This window comes from Drosophila guanche, unplaced genomic scaffold (genome assembly GCF_900245975.1).
Source record: "Drosophila guanche unplaced genomic scaffold, DGUA_6, whole genome shotgun sequence".
NCBI classification, from domain to species: Eukaryota; Metazoa; Arthropoda; class Insecta; order Diptera; family Drosophilidae; genus Drosophila; species Drosophila guanche.
Window position 1 is genome coordinate 9894147 of NW_022995743.1, and position 15948 is coordinate 9910094.

The 15948-nt window shown below is 53.2% G+C and overlaps 2 protein-coding genes and 3 non-coding genes across 7 annotated transcripts; 2 read left to right on the forward strand and 3 right to left on the reverse strand.

Annotated features, from left to right (window-relative positions):
- Positions 1-106: 106 nt before the first annotated feature.
- Positions 107-198, reverse strand: Trnay-gua. Its single transcript is given in 2 exon segments — positions 107-142; positions 162-198. It is a non-coding gene; the product is annotated as a tRNA-Tyr (tRNA).
- A 488-nt stretch (positions 199-686) lies between these two features.
- Trnay-gua lies at positions 687-778 on the reverse strand. Its single transcript is given in 2 exon segments — positions 687-722; positions 742-778. It is a non-coding gene; the product is annotated as a tRNA-Tyr (tRNA).
- A 256-nt stretch (positions 779-1034) lies between these two features.
- On the reverse strand, positions 1035-1127 carry Trnay-gua. Its single transcript has 2 exons — positions 1091-1127; positions 1035-1070 (listed from the first exon to the last, which is right to left on the reverse strand). It is a non-coding gene; the product is annotated as a tRNA-Tyr (tRNA).
- A 412-nt stretch (positions 1128-1539) lies between these two features.
- On the forward strand, positions 1540-6281 carry LOC117585919 (telomere-associated protein RIF1). The gene is made up of 4 exons (XM_034275725.1): positions 1540-1745; positions 1810-4336; positions 4397-4623; positions 4696-6281. Exons 1-4 carry the CDS (start codon positions 1602-1604, stop codon positions 6085-6087), a joined length of 4290 nt encoding a protein of 1429 aa, XP_034131616.1. The 5' UTR covers positions 1540-1601; the 3' UTR covers positions 6088-6281.
- A 614-nt stretch (positions 6282-6895) lies between these two features.
- LOC117585035 (protein lava lamp) lies at positions 6896-15841 on the forward strand. 3 transcript variants are annotated; one of them, XM_034274404.1, is made up of 8 exons: positions 6896-7254; positions 7333-7404; positions 7474-7566; positions 7635-12698; positions 13881-15201; positions 15269-15383; positions 15443-15645; positions 15700-15841. In XM_034274404.1, exons 1-8 carry the CDS (start codon positions 7189-7191, stop codon positions 15789-15791), a joined length of 7026 nt encoding a protein of 2341 aa, XP_034130295.1. In that variant the 5' UTR covers positions 6896-7188; the 3' UTR covers positions 15792-15841. The 3 variants fall into 3 exon arrangements, with proteins under 3 accessions (XP_034130295.1, XP_034130213.1, XP_034130383.1); XM_034274322.1 differs by having other exon boundaries at positions 7635-15201; XM_034274492.1 differs by lacking the exons at positions 15269-15383; positions 15443-15645; positions 15700-15841 and having other exon boundaries at positions 7635-12152; positions 14431-14662.
- The last annotated feature ends 107 nt before the right edge of the window (positions 15842-15948 follow it).

Below are 15948 nucleotides of genomic sequence, written 5' to 3' on the forward strand. Positions count from 1 at the left end.
AAACGGCCTGATCGGTCAGTTTGTTAAGTGTGTTAAACTAGTGGTTTAAAACTACACAAAATAATATTGTTATTAAAATGAATAACGAAGAAAAAAACGACACAAATCCTTCGAGCCGGATTTGAACCAGCGACCTATGGATATCTTCGGTTCGAAACTTTCTACAGTCCACCGCTCTACCAACTGAGCTATCGAAGGCGACGAGACGAGTCTGTCCAAACGGCAACAACAGACAGAGCTTTTTTTAAGCTGTAAAATTCGTAATTCCAATTGTAGCATAAGACTATGGATATTGCATTTATTTAATTGCATTCCTTTAAATCTATAAAATTCCAATATAAAGGTAAGCTGGTGTGGAAAAAATCATGCTCCACAGAGAGAAAAAATAATATTTATCGGACAGTCAAAAGTTGAACCTCTCGAGCGTGTTTTTAAAACACTCATACCACGTCGATCTTCATGAATTTAACAAATATTTTATTTGTTGCTAAATTGAACTGTCTGTCAATTAGTTCTGAAACCATGAGCGACCAAAGTAATGCATATATCTATACAAAAGTTGTAATCAACTCCTAGTTTTCGACAAACGATTTGACTAAATAAAATATGCTTATGCGGCGCTTGTGTTACAATAAACAAATTTAATAAGATTTGTAATAAAAAGAAAATAAAAAAGAAGCTACTAATCCTTCGAGCCGGATTTGAACCAGCGACCTATGGATATCTTCGGTTCAAAACTTTCTACAGTCCACCGCTCTACCAACTGAGCTATCGAAGGCGATGAGGGAGGCTCGTCTAATCGCGATGAAGACATAGAGCACTGTTTTGCGAGTGCTGTAAAAAATGCTTTTTGATTGTGTTGGTGGTGGAAGAACGTGGGCGGAGGCGATCGTTAAAAAAATATAAATATTAAAAAAAGTAGTTCTGTGGATGTGGAATATCTGACTTACAATGTTTCTACCACTGCTACGTTTGTGCTTGGCGTATTCACACATAATAAAATTATTACAAAAGAATAAAAACAAATGACACAATCCTTCGAGCCGGATTTGAACCAGCGACCTATGGATATCTTCCGGCACTAAACTTTCTACAGTCCACCGCTCTACCAACTGAGCTATCGAAGGCGATGAGAGAAGCCTGCCCAAACGCCATCAACAGACAGAGCACTTTTCGGCAAGTGCTGTAAAATGCGTAATTTCAGGTGGAGCAAATATTGTCGACATTGCAGTTAATACATTTTTGTATTAACTTTGTGTAGTCAAATTCTTTCCCCTATTGCAAAAAAGTATCGATATATTGTAAAAGGGCATTTTTTGAAAATGAGATGGTATAATTCATAAAATCACCCAATCGTGCGGGGAATTTAATGATGATTCGAGTAAAACTATCTAGTAATATCAAATATAACATATAAATCGAGGAAAATAATTAAAATTCACGGTATATTTACAGTATATTTTGAAAGTGCAATATTTCGGTATAATTCGGTATATTTTCGAGGCCCTGACGGCATCGACAATTCCGCGGTCACACTGGTGCCGTTCGCGCGCTTTTCTTCATAGTGAAAAAAACCTTGTGGCATTAACTTTTGCCTATTTATGTATTTAATAAGTCAAATAAAATATAACGCAAACACAGAAATGGACACCGAAGACGTTGCAAAAGCGGGGGAAGCATACCACACCGTACAGCTATCGACAAAAGAAGTGCTTTCGGCTGGTCGCCGTCAGAATTATTGCACCGTAAGTAGAATTTCGTTCTTTGTCCGAAATGTGCAGTCATTCAAACAAACATTGGTGCCCTCAGATGATAAACTTGCTGACCAGCAGCTGCAAGACTTCGGGCCTGATAGGCACTTCCTTCACTGACAATGAACTCGTTGAATTCTGGCTGGGCGAAATCCTACCGCTGATGTTCGACGCAGACCAGAACATACAGAACTGTGCCGTGGCCGCAATGGCGGAGGCTCTGGTGGCTCTGGACGTGAGCGTGATACATGCAGCGAGCTGTTGGCAGCAATTGAGGAGCGACTTTGTCGACAAGTACCTACCGCTGATTGGGGAGATGCGAGATGCAAAGAACTCAAACTGGCACAAGATCTGGACCCTATTGGTGCAGATAATGGACGAGGAGCTGCTGCGGGGCTGCACCTACATCAACAAATTCCTGTCCGTCGTTGAGCTGGGCTTCCGCAATGTAGACCACGCAGTGCGCTCCGAGTCCTTCCTCTGCTGGCGCGTGCTCATAAAGATCTTCGCTGCCTACGATGAGCTGGCATCCTCGAAGCGCCTTCGCCTGCTCTTGATACCCCTGCGCACCTCTCAGTCGCGCTCCTCTCATGTGAGCGGAATCAAACTGAGGGTCTGGTGGTACCTAATCACCTGCCTGCACTCGGAGCTGCCAAAGACCTTCGACAACGCCGTCGAGCACTTCCTCAGCTTCACATTTGGCGGGGGACCGCGAGGTCTTGCCACCGGACTGGCCCACAACTATCAGTCATCCCGGGAGCTCGCTCTGCCCTGCTTGGTCTCTCTGTGGAATGTAGACTTCAGTGAGCCCCTGCAGCGTCTGATGCGTGACCTACGCCTGGAGACCCTCGCCCAGCCCTCACCATTGATGAGTGAGGAGGTGCTGCAGCAGCACTGGCGTTCCCTGCTGGCGGCCGCAGTGGCCGGCATGAAGCTGCTCAGCGAGAACGACTCGACGGAGTCGGAGCAGCTATTGCTCCAACTGCTGATGCGCAACCTATGCCTGGCAATGTTCAGGCTGGGCATTGCCCCCTTCAACATAGCCTGCTGCGGCGAAATCGAGTCCAGTCTGCTATACGCTGACGGCTCAACTGGTCGCGTAGTGCGAGCCGTTTTTAACACCATTGCGAGTGAGAACTTAGAGATGAAGCGTGTGGCCGGCAGCGACTTCCTGGACGTCCTCGAGGCCTACCTGAAGCTGTGCCTCAAGGCCAAGAAGGAGGTGCCGCCGTCCATACTGCAGAGATGCATATCGTCGATTTTCGCCACAAACAACATTGATGCCAGCAACCAAAATGAGTTTCGTTTGCTAAGCTCGTTTGCGGAGCTACTGATGCAGCCCAACGAGGAGGAGGATCACGAAGACTTTGCCGTTAAGCTGCACATCTGGCGACAGGTGACACAGGCCATGACCAGCTACCTGCGCGACAATGCGCTCGAGTATCGACTGCCGCATAATGCCGCCCTGCTGGACACTTGGGTGCTGTGGCCCCTCCAGACCTGTGCCGCTTTTGCCGGCCGTCGCGTGAGCAACGTCTTCGACAGCAGCTTCTGCGAGCAGTGGCGACAGCTCATCATCGCCGGCCAGAACGGCCCCGATAGGAAGAAGTTCTTGGGGGACCTGAAGACGACCTTGATCGATCTGCTGAAGAGCAAAGATGAGCCGCTCTTCTACGAGTTCTTCGACGCGTATGTGTCCGCAGTGCTCAAGCTGGGCCTCTGCAAGGATCCTCCCCTGTACAAGGATGTATTCGGCCTGCTCCAGGCCGTGTTTGAGCATCCGACGCAGCCGATCCTGGAGGCCTGTCTCAATACGCTGCGCAATGTGATTCTGGATTTGCGCCAGAACGAACTGATGGTGGTCTTTGATTCCCTAAAGCCGACTTTATCGGCTGGCATTCAGTGCTGGAACAAGCAAAAGTGCGAGGGCAGCTTTCTGGACGAGTGGAAGCGGTCCATTCAGGAGAAGTTCCGCAAGCTGCAAATGAAGACGATGGCCAATCAACTAAGAGATATCTTCAAGGGCGAAGACCTTTTCGTTATCATACCCTCCGTGTGGAGTCTGAATCCGGAGAAACTGACGGATCGTCAGAAGGAACGCTTCGCGGAGAAATCGGACATTCCCGCTTTGTACAATGACATGAGCCAGTCCCAGGACTCTTCCTCAATTAAACCGTGGACGCCTAAGAAGGTGGTGATTGCCAAGAGCAAGCAGGGCGAACTTGCCATCTCAGCCGAGAATAATAACGAGGATGATGTGATCGTTATCTCCGAAAGCCTGCCCGTCGTCGAGTCAGCTGAAGCTGCAACCGCAACCGCTATGGTTGTCACTCCCAGTCGCAGGAGGCAAGAGGTTGCCAATCCCGGTCCCGATCCAAGCACAGAGAATAAATTTCGCAAGCCACGCTCTCTGGCAGAAACACTAGAGGAGCCCAGTGAGGAGTTGCCTATGCGTCAGACCCGGAAGCGTGCAGCTATGAAAGAAGCAGAAACACAGCCACCACCTGTCATGCCCGAGCGACAGCTACGGTCGCCCAAGAAAACACAGCCACTGCCAGTGGCTTCCCCCTCTACTAGTTCAGCAGGTAAACGAATCTGGTCTGCCCAACGTACGACATGTGTGTAACCTTTTGCCTCGATTTCAGCTGTGGCCAAAAAAGGGATCGCAAAACCCACCCCCATGCAAAGTGAAGATCTATTCCCAGAGGCAGCAACTGCTGCTGCTGCTGATCCTCTGGATACCCAGTTAACCCCACCGGATATGCCAGTGGAACCGATACCCTCCACTCAATTCCTGCCCGGAAGCAGTGCGGAGGCAATTCCCGCTTCAGAGACCTCGCCAAGGAAACCCAGTGCTCGCTTGTGCAATTTGGTGAGTACAATCGACAGGCCGAAGCATTACTTCCACTTCCAAGCACTAATGCTTTTCCCTCTCTGCTTGCAGAATTCTCCACCGGATCGGAAGCAGACCAACAACTCCACCAGCCCCACACTGCGGCCGAAGCCAACTGGGCACTTGACCGGACGTGGGGCTCAGCTGATCAATATGATTCGCAACAAGAAACTGGACGGCTGCGGCGGCTCTATCTCGCCGTATGCCCCCCTGTCGGGTCGTGTTCAGGTCACTCCGGCCCGTGTGCTCGACCGTGCAGAGCAGATGTCCACGCCCACCAGTGAGCTGAACGAGCTGACGGGCACAGAGCAAACGTCCACCCCCATACATGCCAAAGAGTTGCTGGTGTTCTCGAAGCGTCTGCCCTCTCCCTCGGCCAGTCCGTCGGTGAGCATCCTGAAGCGAAAGTTGCGCTGTGAGAGCATCGATGACTCCATGTCGTACGAGTCGCCAGCCCTGAAGCGCAAACGTGTCAGTTTCCACGATCCACCCGTGTCTGTGACCAAGGAATATCTGCGGGACGCGGAAGAGAGTCGCAGCAGCAAGCCCAAGCGCTGTCTGCTGATGGACAAGATCGCCCAGACATCCGCACTGAAGCGCCGTGGTCGCCTGGACAGCATCATTGAGATTGAGAGGTTTGCCCACGAGCAAACGGCCAGGTCAGCCACAGCGGACAAAATGCTTGACAAGTCAACAGATGTCGTGGAGGAGGAGGCTTTCACCACCCTCAAATGGAACGATTCAACGACGACGACCCCCAATTCCAATGCCGGGGCAGCCAGCACTGGAGAAAGCAACAAGAAATCGAGGACTGAGACCGCTGTCTGCCAGGATCTCGCTATTACGGACACAGACAAGGCGCTAGATCTGTTGGTGAGCCAGTGCCCCCTGGAGACCGTTCTGCAGCGCTACTTTGACGAGGCCGCAGGCCCCCCTCAGAAGAGTGCCAGCATTGTGGCAAAGTTCCTGTCCAGCCAAATGAGCAACAACGATAAGCTCAAGACAAATGTGCTGGAGACGCTGTCCGAGAATCATTCCAAGGACTTTCTGGACCACGCCGTGCGCGAGAATCTGTCGTCGGTGGTGTGTGATCGGCTCAATCTGAACTCGGTGCTCGACTACATATGCGCCAAGTCCAAGATCAACAACAACTGCCGTAACAGCCTGTTGGCCCAGGTCTCCGACATCCTCAAGAGCGGCAATCGCTCCGACACGGAGCGCTTTGCTTTCGTACAGCAGTTGCTGCTTCAGTGCAGCCCCAGCGATGACCAACTGTTTGATCTCTTCAACACCCTGATAGGTGCTCGCAGCGAACGTAACACAATCACAAACACAAACAGAAGCAGCAGCAGCGCCAGCGGCATCGGCAGTTGCGTCGCAATTGGCAGCGGCAGTGTAGACAATGTGGCCGAAACAGCCGCGGACTCTTCCTCTAATTTGTAAAGAGATCCTGACAGAAAACATAAATAATTGTATTTATAATATGCTGTCCGTGGATACGTACTACTTGGATCTTTGTTTAGCTTTAGGTTCATCTTTAAGAGGATTATGCTAATGACATAAAGTTAAAAGTTTCGCATTTATATTGCAGTTTTGAATAAATCAAGTTTTCAATTTTTAAACTTAAAATTTTGAAACAAAGTGTTAATCATAAATAAATAGTAAATGGTAAGAAAGATGGATGGAAGGAAGAAGGTAACATTTAGTACCCTGGGGAAAGGATATCCTCAAATTGAGGAAATGTTTGCCAATCTTAGGCTCCAATCAATTGAAAGGTTTTAGGAACCGAGAATGTACCGAGATCAACACAAAGTCATTAATAATGTTTAAAAGAAACTTTGAAAACGAATATGTAATATTAATTAATAGGGTACAAACACGTCCATACACTACTACCTGTTTACAAGCAACAAGCGCTCAAATGATGTATCATTCCATTCCCAGTCATGTATGTTTTATACTAGTTTTTGTTGGTAGATCTTTTTGTTTGAATTGTTATTTTGTAAGCAATCTAATTAATATTAGTCATAAAAACTAGCCAATTTTGTAGAGAATTGATTGATGAAGTGGGTAAAATTATAGTTTTAGCGCTGAGAATACTAACTAGCTATTTATATTAACTAGAACATCAAAAGCGGAGAAAAGTATATAAGATTTACAGTATATTTTTAAAATGAGAAGGTATATTTTGGTATACTTTTGACTGTCGTGCGGTATATTTAATGTATAAATCGTCGGTCACATTGCACGACATTTGCCAAACACTACAACACACGTCATTTGCCACGAATTCCCAAAAACTTAGATTTCCAATAGAAATATGTATATTTGGATATGCTGATCAAACGTCGGTTGATACGCTGTCGTTGCATCCATCATATATCTGTCAATGTCGATAGCTGGCGCAGCGAACCCCATCAGATATCCTCCAAGGAAATAGCCAGTGCCCAATATTTGTGTGTTCCATTACCCAGTTTGAATTTTTGGTACTTAGTTAGTGTGAATTGTTTGCAATTGACGCGAGTCGACGACTAACACGACAACATGGCTGAGAACACTGCCACAGATGCTGCTGGCCTGGAAAGCTCGTTGGATTTTTCCATGGTCCAGGTGTGTAACTCCTGGATCTCCTTTCGAGGGACTATTGCTGCTAGTATCTGCATATTAAACTCCTTGTTTTCTTTGCAGCATAACGAAAACGAAGATGCCGAAGGATACATGCGGATAACGGGCAGCTCGAATGATTTGTCCCTGTTGCAAGTGAGTCGTGGACCAAGTTCCATTTCCCTAACTGCAGAACCCAATTTATTTCTTCTTTTACCCTTACAGAATGTATCCACCAGCACAACGATAGGCGGCGGAGGTGGAGGCGGGAGCAAAGGTCGCCTGGACAGCCTAAAAGAAAATCTATCCAAACAACAGGTGACTAAACCCCCTCGAACCCACTTTCTCCTTCCATTCACATTTGAAGCAACGTTTCATTGCCTTAGGATCGTTTGCTGGAACTGCGGGAGCGAGCGCAGCGCCGGCCCAGCAACATTGAATCAATGGAATCGCTGAAAGTACTGGGACAGAAGCTGACCGTGCTCAAGGCACGCTCGGGGGGCGGCGTCGCAGTCGCTGATGCCTCCACCCCCCTAGCTACGCCAACAAAGGACACAATGGACAAACCTCTGCTGCATACCAGTGCCAGTGAAAAACTGCTGATGCTCACTCAGCGCACGGAACAGAATCGAGCGCTGCTCGAGCAGCGTAAGCAAGATATGGCCAAGTCGTTGCTCTCCATCAGGTCCAGCCTCAGTCAGAGCCAGAGCCAGGGCCAGGGCCATAGCTTCAGCCACAGCCGCACCACTGCTGAACTGGGCTCCTCGATGACTGATCTCCGGCATGCGGCGGTGCCAGAGGCCAATGCTACCGTCTCCCGACATCGCTCGGCCTTGGATCTGCAGCAGCAACAGCAACAACAGCCGCAGCAAGCCGACGCCCTGGACGAGACGCGAATGAAGTTGCTGAAGAACAGAATGAAGATCACCGAGCTCAAACAGAGCCGACAGGAGCAGGAGGTAGTGGAGTTGCGCCAAGAGTTGGCCAGGCGGGCCAGCCTCATCGAGCAACTCGAATTGTCCGGGGCCGAGTTGCAGCGCACTTTAACGCGGCGAGACGAAGAGTTGGAGCAACTGCGTGCAGATGCGGTGCCCGAGAGAAGCAGTCTGCAGGAACAGGAACACTCCCGACTACACTCTGAGGTGGTGGCCATGAAGGAGCGCCTGTCCGAGCTGGAAAACATCAACGACATGCTGGAGACGACGCGATGCGAGCTCACCGACGAGCTGAGCAGGGCGCGGGAGCAGCTGCAGCAGCAGCAGGAGCAGATCAGCCAATCCGAGTCTACTAACACAGAGGTTCAGGTCAATGAAGAGCTGGCCAAGCAGCTGAGCGCCCTCCAGGCAGCCTACGATGAACTGAGACGCGAAGCCGACTCCCCCACAAAGCTGGAGGTGAACGACAGCAACGTGTCCGAGCGTCTGATTCAGCTGGAGGCTACGATTGCCGCCCAGTGCACGCAACTGGAGCAGCAAAAGGCTGCCATGGCCGAGCAGGGCGAAGAGCTTGCCGAGAAGACAACCGAACTGAATGTGCTCAATGTGAATCTGCGTCTGCTCGAGGAGAAGCTCGCCCAGAGCAGCCGGAGCAAGCCGCTATTTCTGGACGAGGAGGATCACTCGGCCAGCGAGCAGCTGAGGGAAGAGCTGCAGCATCTCAAGCAGAAGCTGGACGAGTCCAATAAGGCCAACATCAAGCTGAAGCTGAAATGCAAGCAGGCGGAGAAGCAGCTTCAAAAGATGCAGTCGGAGGACAGTCAGCAAAAGTTGACCGCTCTGGCGGCACAGAACGAGGAGCTGCAACAGCGGATCACTGTGCTGGAGGACGAAAAGGGACAGTGGCAGCTGTCCAATATGCAGGAAGAGGGAGAGGGGGAGGAACAGACTCAGCACGAGATCAATCCTCTGCAAAGGGAGGCCGTTCGGCTGTTGGAGGAACAGAAAATGGAACTCCAGCAAGCCCTTGAAGCTCTGCAGCAGGGCAACGAGTCCGCCCGCGTGGAGTCCGAGCTTAGCGAGGTCCATATGGAGGAACAACTCTCGCAACGCGTCCAGCAACTCGAGCAGCAGGCACAGGAGCAGATAGACCAAATTCAGACACTCCAAGCTGAGAAGGAGGTCCTCGACAAGAAGCTTTCCCGCTACGTCAACGAGAACATGGAGTTGCTGGACAAACTGGAAAAGATTAGCTCCTCCAGCTCCGCCGAGTCCATCGAGATTGTCGAACGCCCCTCGCAGCAGCAGCTGGAAAGCTTCGAACCGCGTCGTCCAGCCAGTGAGGGTGATGCCCAGGAACAGAAGCAGCAGCAGCAGCAGCAGCAAGAGGAGCAGGAGGCGGTGGCGCCCATCCCCCTGCTGCCCAGTGTCGTGAGTGAACTTACTCAAACGGATCTCACGCCCGATGCCAGCGAGAGTCTCAACCAGCTCAGGGAAGAGCGTAGCGAACTGCTCCAGAGGATCGAGCTGTTTTCCAACGAACGACGCGAGGTGCTGGAGAAAATGGAGCAGCTAATGGCAGAGAATGGGGACTTCCAGGCGAGATTAGATGACCAAAAGGAGCAACAGCAGCGCCTACAGGCTGACAACTCTCGGCTAGAGTCAAGGCTGATCGAAGGACATCAGGAGAAGGAGGACCTGCAACGCGAGAAGGAGCAGCTCTCGATGCAGCTGAGCGAGCGGTCGAACCTCTCGCAGGAGCTGAGCTCAATGCAGCGCTCCTCGGAGGTGGTGGCTGCCTTGGATGCCGGCGAAGGAGGCCCCGCCCTGTTCGACAAGTGCGAGCGATCCCTCAGCAAACTGAACTCCGAGCTGGAGGCCTACCGCAAGGCCGATCGCCAGGCAAAGATCAATGCGTCCAAGAAACTGGCCAAGGAGGCCAAAAACTGCCACACCCAATTGACTGAGCTGCTGCAGAAGGTCAAGGAGGCCAGCACGGCGGTGGAAACGGTGACTGTCGTGGAGACTGTGGTCGCTGTGACGGCTCCCAATGGCAAGGCTCTGGCCGAGTATGAGAAACTTACGGCCCAGAATGCCGAGCTCAAGGCAGAGCTGTCCAGACTGCGCCGAGAGCTGGAAGAGGTCCAGGATAGCTACGAGCCAGAGGCGCCCCAACTGGCCATTGCAGCAGTCGACGAACAGCAGTCAGAACTGGCGCAGGAACTGCAGCAATTGCAGACGACACTAAAAGAGCTGCAAAGCCAAGAGTCCGTTCATCGCAAGCAGATCGAGGAGCACGTACAGACCATAGCCGATCTTCGCAGTGGGGAATCCGAACACCTGCAGCTAATTGCCTCGCAAGAGGCAAAGCTGACGCAACTCCAGCTGCAGTTGGAGCAGCTCCATCAGGTGTTGAACACCAAGGAAATGGCCCACGAGAAGTACATGGAGCAGCAGACGCGCATACGACGGGAGCTGGGGGCACGCGCCGATTCCATGGAGGGGGAGATGAGTATACTGCAGGCCCTGGTGGCCGAGCAGAAGCAACAGCTCATCGAGAACCTCAGCGAGAGCGAGCATACGCTGAATCTGAAGATCCTAGAGCTTCAAACCGCTCAGGCGGAGCTACGGGAGCTCCGCAGCAAGGAGGAAGATCCCGGCCATCTCAAGGAATCATTGAGGGTCAGCAAGTCGCTGGCCGCCCAACAGGTGAGCGAGCTGGCCACCAAGCAGGAGACGATCGAAGCCCTCAACCAGCAGCTGCAGGAGCTCTACCAGGGTCTAGACCAGGCCAAGCAGGAGGAGCAGCACAAGCACCGGGAGCTGCGCGAGAAGCTGAAGAAGTACGCCCTCAACCTGAAGAAGCGCAGCCAAGAGAACGCCGAACTGGAACAGAGACTCAAGGAGCTTACAGAGCGGCCCCAGGAGACGCCCATAGATCATGAGCAGGTGGAGAAGCTGCAAGAGCAGGTGGCACACCTCAACGAAGAGCTGAAGGCCAAGATTCATGTGAATCTGGAGAGCCGCGATGCCCAGCGTCAGCTCAGGCAGCAGCTCCAAGAGCAGGAACATCTCCTGCAACAGCGCGACGAGGAGCAGCAGCGCCTGCAGGTGGAGCTGCAGAACACGGTCCGTGCCAACACAGAGCTGCGACGCGAGCAGGCACATTGGGAGCAGCAGCAGACGGAGCAGGAGCACAGCCTGGCGGACTTGTATCGCCAGCTGGAGCAAAAGTCCATCAAGTTCGACAAGTCCAAGGAGGTGATCAAGCACCGCAATGCCACCATTCAGGCACTGCAGCGGGAGCTGCAACAGTTGCGCCTCCATGCCGAGCAGGACAAGACGGCAGCCGTGGCAGCAGAGGAGCCGCGCGCGGAGGAGGCACTGCTGCGGGCCCAGCTTCAGGCGGCACAGGAGCAGCACTCACTGCTGGCGCAGCAGTATGCCAGAGACAAGGCCGACTTCCAGGTGACCATTGGCCGCCTAGAGACCATCCACGGAGGCATTCAGGCCAAGCTGCAGCAGGATGCGTCCTACATCGAGTCCCTCGAGTCGCAGAACACGGAGCTGCTCGCCAAGAGCGTCGCGCTGGAGGAGCAGATGACCAGTCTGGCCAACCAACTGGCCGCAGCCCAGGATCGGGCCAGTCTCTTCGAGCAGCAGCTGCACCAGAACTCCTCCCAGCAAAAGGAGCACGAGTCAGAGCTCCGAGAGCGCGTGCGAGAGTTGGGCGAACGGGAGCAGGCGCACAACCGCCAAATAGAGCTGATTTCCAGCGAGTCCGAGGATGCCCGCGAGCAACTGGTTCAAGTTCGGGCGGACTACGAGGCGTTGAGGATCAAGCACGGCCAACTTATGGCTCAGGCACAGGCGGAGCGCGAAACGTTGAGCAGCCACAGCGAGCAGGAGTTGGCTGATCTGCGCGAGCAGCTGGCCCTCAGGGAGTCGGAGCTGCAGCGACAGCGGCAGGTGTATGATGCCAAGCTAGCCGCCAAGGCCACGGAGCTGGACGAGATTGAGTGCGACCTCAATGCCCACATGGAGCGCTCGACTGCCGAGAGCCGCGTACTCACCCAGCAGCTGGAGCGGGCCCACGAGCAGATCAAACAACGGGGCGAGGACCTCAGTCGCATTACCGAGGAGCTGCAAGAGGTGGAGCGAGAACGTTCCGCCCTGAGCCGTGAGGTGACGCTGCTCCGTTTGCAGCAGGATAGCGCAGAGCAAGACGTCTTGGAGCTGCAGGAGCTGCGCATGCAGGTGATTCAGGACAAGACGGAGATGGACAACCTGCGCTCGCAAATCGACTCTCTCTGCGCCAACCACACCCAGGAGCTGCAACTGCTGCAGCAGCAGATTGCCGAATGGGACACCCTTGGCCAGAACCAGACCGACGACCAGGTCTACATCGAGACGGAGAACAAACGGCTGACGGAGCAACTAATTGAACTGCAGGCGCGACTTGAGGAGCAGGCCGCACAGCTAGCAGCCGCCAGGCAATCATCAGCAGAGGCATCTGTTCCCGCTCCCGCTCCCGCTCCTGCTGCATCCTTTTTCTTTGCCAGTGATGCCGCCACAGCACCATCACCCTTCGACGAGATTATCCAGCCTCTGAGGGTGTCCAGCCATCAGTTGTCGGCTGCACCACCCTCCCAATCCGCGCTGCCGCCGCCCCCCACCATCGAGGATTTGCAGCGAAATGTCTCGGATTTGGAGAAGCACGCCCAGGATCTGGAAACAAAGCTCGTGGCCCGCAATCAGTCGGTTTCCGACCAGGAGCGCCGTCTAGCCGAGCTTGAGAGATTGCTGCACGAACGGGAGCAGCAGCTGGCCGAGATTAGGGCTGCCGAAGAGGAGCGCGAGCGACTGGCAGCACTCGAGAAGCTCATCCAACCGACGGGCGCACCCTCGCTGGACATGTTCTTTGGCGTGGGTGGCCCGGAGGAATCTGTGCCGGTGGTGGTAACCCAACAGCAACTGGACTGGGGCCAGACGCAGGCGGAGCCCGTGGTGGAAGAAATCATAACACCAAAGAAGGCGTACGTCTGCCATCCGCAGCAGGAGCAGGAACAGGAGCAGCAGCTGGCAGTCGACTGGGGTGTCGATGAGGATCCCTGGGCAAGTGCCGCCGCGCAAGCTACCCAAGATTCGAATGATATTCGCACACAGCCCGATGTTGAGGCGATGCACGCGAGGATTGGGCAGCTAGAGAGGCAGTTGGCCACTGCCGAGCAGCAAAAGGCCGAGCTGCAGATGAAAACCGCAAAGCTGCTGAAGCGACTCAAGGAGTACAAGAGCAAGGCTCTGGCCCCAGTGACGACCTCCGACAACGATCTGGACGGGGCCATCATCGAGGAGCTGAAGCATCAGCTGCAACTGCAGGAGGCACGTCAGGCAAAGAGCGAGGAGCTGGTGCAGCAGCACGCCCTCGAGAAGGAGAAACTGTGCAAACGCATCGATGTTCTCACCGCCGGCAATGATCGCATGGCAGAGCTGAAGGAGCGCCAAGACAGGGACGTGCAGATGTACCAGGCGCGTATCCGCGAACTCCAGGAGAAGCTCAACCAGATGGATCAATGGGATGTACCAGCTGCCACAGCCCCACCTTTGGCTGTTGCTCCCAGCAGCAGCGATGCAGAGTCCCTCATTCAAATTGAAAATCTACAGGCGGAAAATGTTGACTTGAATGCCGAGTGCCAGGAACTGCAGTCACAGCTGCGGGAGGAGAGGCGACAGGCTCAGCTAGCGGAGGAGACGGCTGCCCAGGCGCAGGCACAACGGGAAGAGCTCAGAGAATATCTGCAGCAGTTGCAAGCGGAGCTGGACGAGCTTAGAGGCAGCCAAGTCGAAGCCAATGAGCTGCAGAGTCTCAAACTGGAAGTGGAGCAGCTGAGGAGTCGGCAGTCGGAACTGGAAGAGCTTCGGGCACAAAAAGTGGCTATGGAGCAGTGCCTTAGCCAACGGCAGGCAGAGATTGAGGAGTTGCGACAGACGCAGCGGCAATCGGAGCAATCAGTGGCCACCTCAGCCTCGCTCAGTGACGAGCAGATGGCCCAGCTGCAGGAGAAGGAGTCGGAGATTGTGCACCTGAAGCAGCGAATCGAAGAGCTGATGCGCGAAGATCAGACCGAGAAGTTGGTCTTTGAGATACTAACCAAGAACCAGGAGTTGCAGCTGCTGCGCTTGCAGATCAAGCAACTGCAAGAGGAGAGGGAGGAGGTCTCACTTCCGGCACCGGTGGCAGCCACAGAGACAGATCAGGAGCTGCAACAGCTGCGGGTGCAGTGCCAGCAAATGCAGTTGGACAAGTCCGACATGGAGGAGGAGCTGCGTGTGCTGAACAATCATGTTTTGTCGAGCCTGGAGCTGGAGGACAAGATGAAGCATACCGTTTTCGAGCTGGACACCAAGAACATTGAAATAGCCGAGCTTCGCAAGTCCCTGGAAATGCTCCAACAGAGTCAGAGTTCGATACCTGATCTGGATGCCCTCAACCAGCAGTGGGAGTCGTTGGTGGAGCAAAAGTGTGGAGAGGTGGCCAACATATGGCAGGACCATCTGTCGCAAAGGGAAGCTGCGTTCAAGGCTCAGCTGGAACAGGTACAGCAGCAGCATCAGCAGCAGCAATATCCTACAGAGGCGGCAGCTCCACAGTCAGAGGACAACGACTCGTTGATGAAGATGCAAAAGGCACTGGAGACGCAAGAGATGGAGATTGTCACACTCAAGGAGCAGCTTGCCATTCGCTCTGCAGAGTATGCTCGTCTCGCTGCCCAGTACGATCCGTTCCGGCTGCAGCATCAGGGTGCCGGCGGTGCTACTGGAGTCGAAACGCAGTCAGAGTACGTGCTGAAGGCGGACCTCGACTATGCACTGATGATGCTCCATCAACGAGACATGCGTGTCGAGGAGATGATACTCGAGCTGGGCCAGTTGCTGCAGGAACGCGATCACCTGCAGCTTAAACTGTCGGACACTCTGAGGCAGCTGGAGACCGAGCGCGTTCGTTCCAGCGACGATCGTAAGTTTCACATATACCTAGGAGATGATTCTAATTCCTCATTATTTTCAACGTTATATCTTTGCAGCTGCAGTGGCTGCCAGCGCCGTGAGCAGTGCCAGTACGCCCAGAAAGACGAGCAACGCCAGCAGCACCGATCTGGCAGTAGTCACCAACACGAGGGGCAGTGACTTGAAGCAAAAGTATGTCTCCGTCTCCGTCTCCGTAATGTATGCCGTGACTATATTTATTTCTCGAATAGATTGGCCGAGTTGCAAACGGTGAGACACTCTAAGGACAAGGCCATCGTGGACGAGCGTGAGCAACGTCTGCAACAAATGGTTCAGCTGCAAAGGGACATGGCCAAGCAGGCATCAGGATCGGCGGCAGTAACCACTGTAACTCCATTTGGCACTCCAACAGCAATAGCAGCAGCCAGTCCACCTCCTCCTGGCGTGGATCATTGTGAGTAGCAGCATCTGCCCTCCTTTGTTCAGCATTTACTTTGTTCATTTACAGCCCAGCCCACGCCGCGTTCCCCTACGATGGGTCTTATGGACTGGATACTGGGCAACAAGAGTGAGGACGACAGCCAGCATGCCTCCAACTGATTGCTGGGGCACGGGCGTTCGGCTGCAATTCTTCCCCAAAACGAATCAATTGCATGGAATACTAAAACTAGATATTTAACTACGAATCACAACCATAATTTCGCCTTCAACTCGTTCGATTCCTTGGCGATGGCGACAGCGTTACTGTTTAAGATTC

Coding starts and splice junctions, on each gene's coding strand:
- LOC117585919 (XM_034275725.1), top strand. CDS start 1,602: ATGTATTTAATAAGTCAAATAAAATATAACGCAAACACAGAAATGGAC. Junction 1,746..1,809: donor GCCGTCAGAATTATTGCACC/GTAAGTAGAATT, acceptor TGGTGCCCTCAG/ATGATAAACTTGCTGACCAG. Junction 4,337..4,396: donor CCCCTCTACTAGTTCAGCAG/GTAAACGAATCT, acceptor CCTCGATTTCAG/CTGTGGCCAAAAAAGGGATC.
- LOC117585035 (XM_034274322.1), top strand. CDS start 7,189: ATGGCTGAGAACACTGCCACAGATGCTGCTGGCCTGGAAAGCTCGTTG. Junction 7,255..7,332: donor TGGATTTTTCCATGGTCCAG/GTGTGTAACTCC, acceptor TTTTCTTTGCAG/CATAACGAAAACGAAGATGC. Junction 7,567..7,634: donor AAAATCTATCCAAACAACAG/GTGACTAAACCC, acceptor TCATTGCCTTAG/GATCGTTTGCTGGAACTGCG.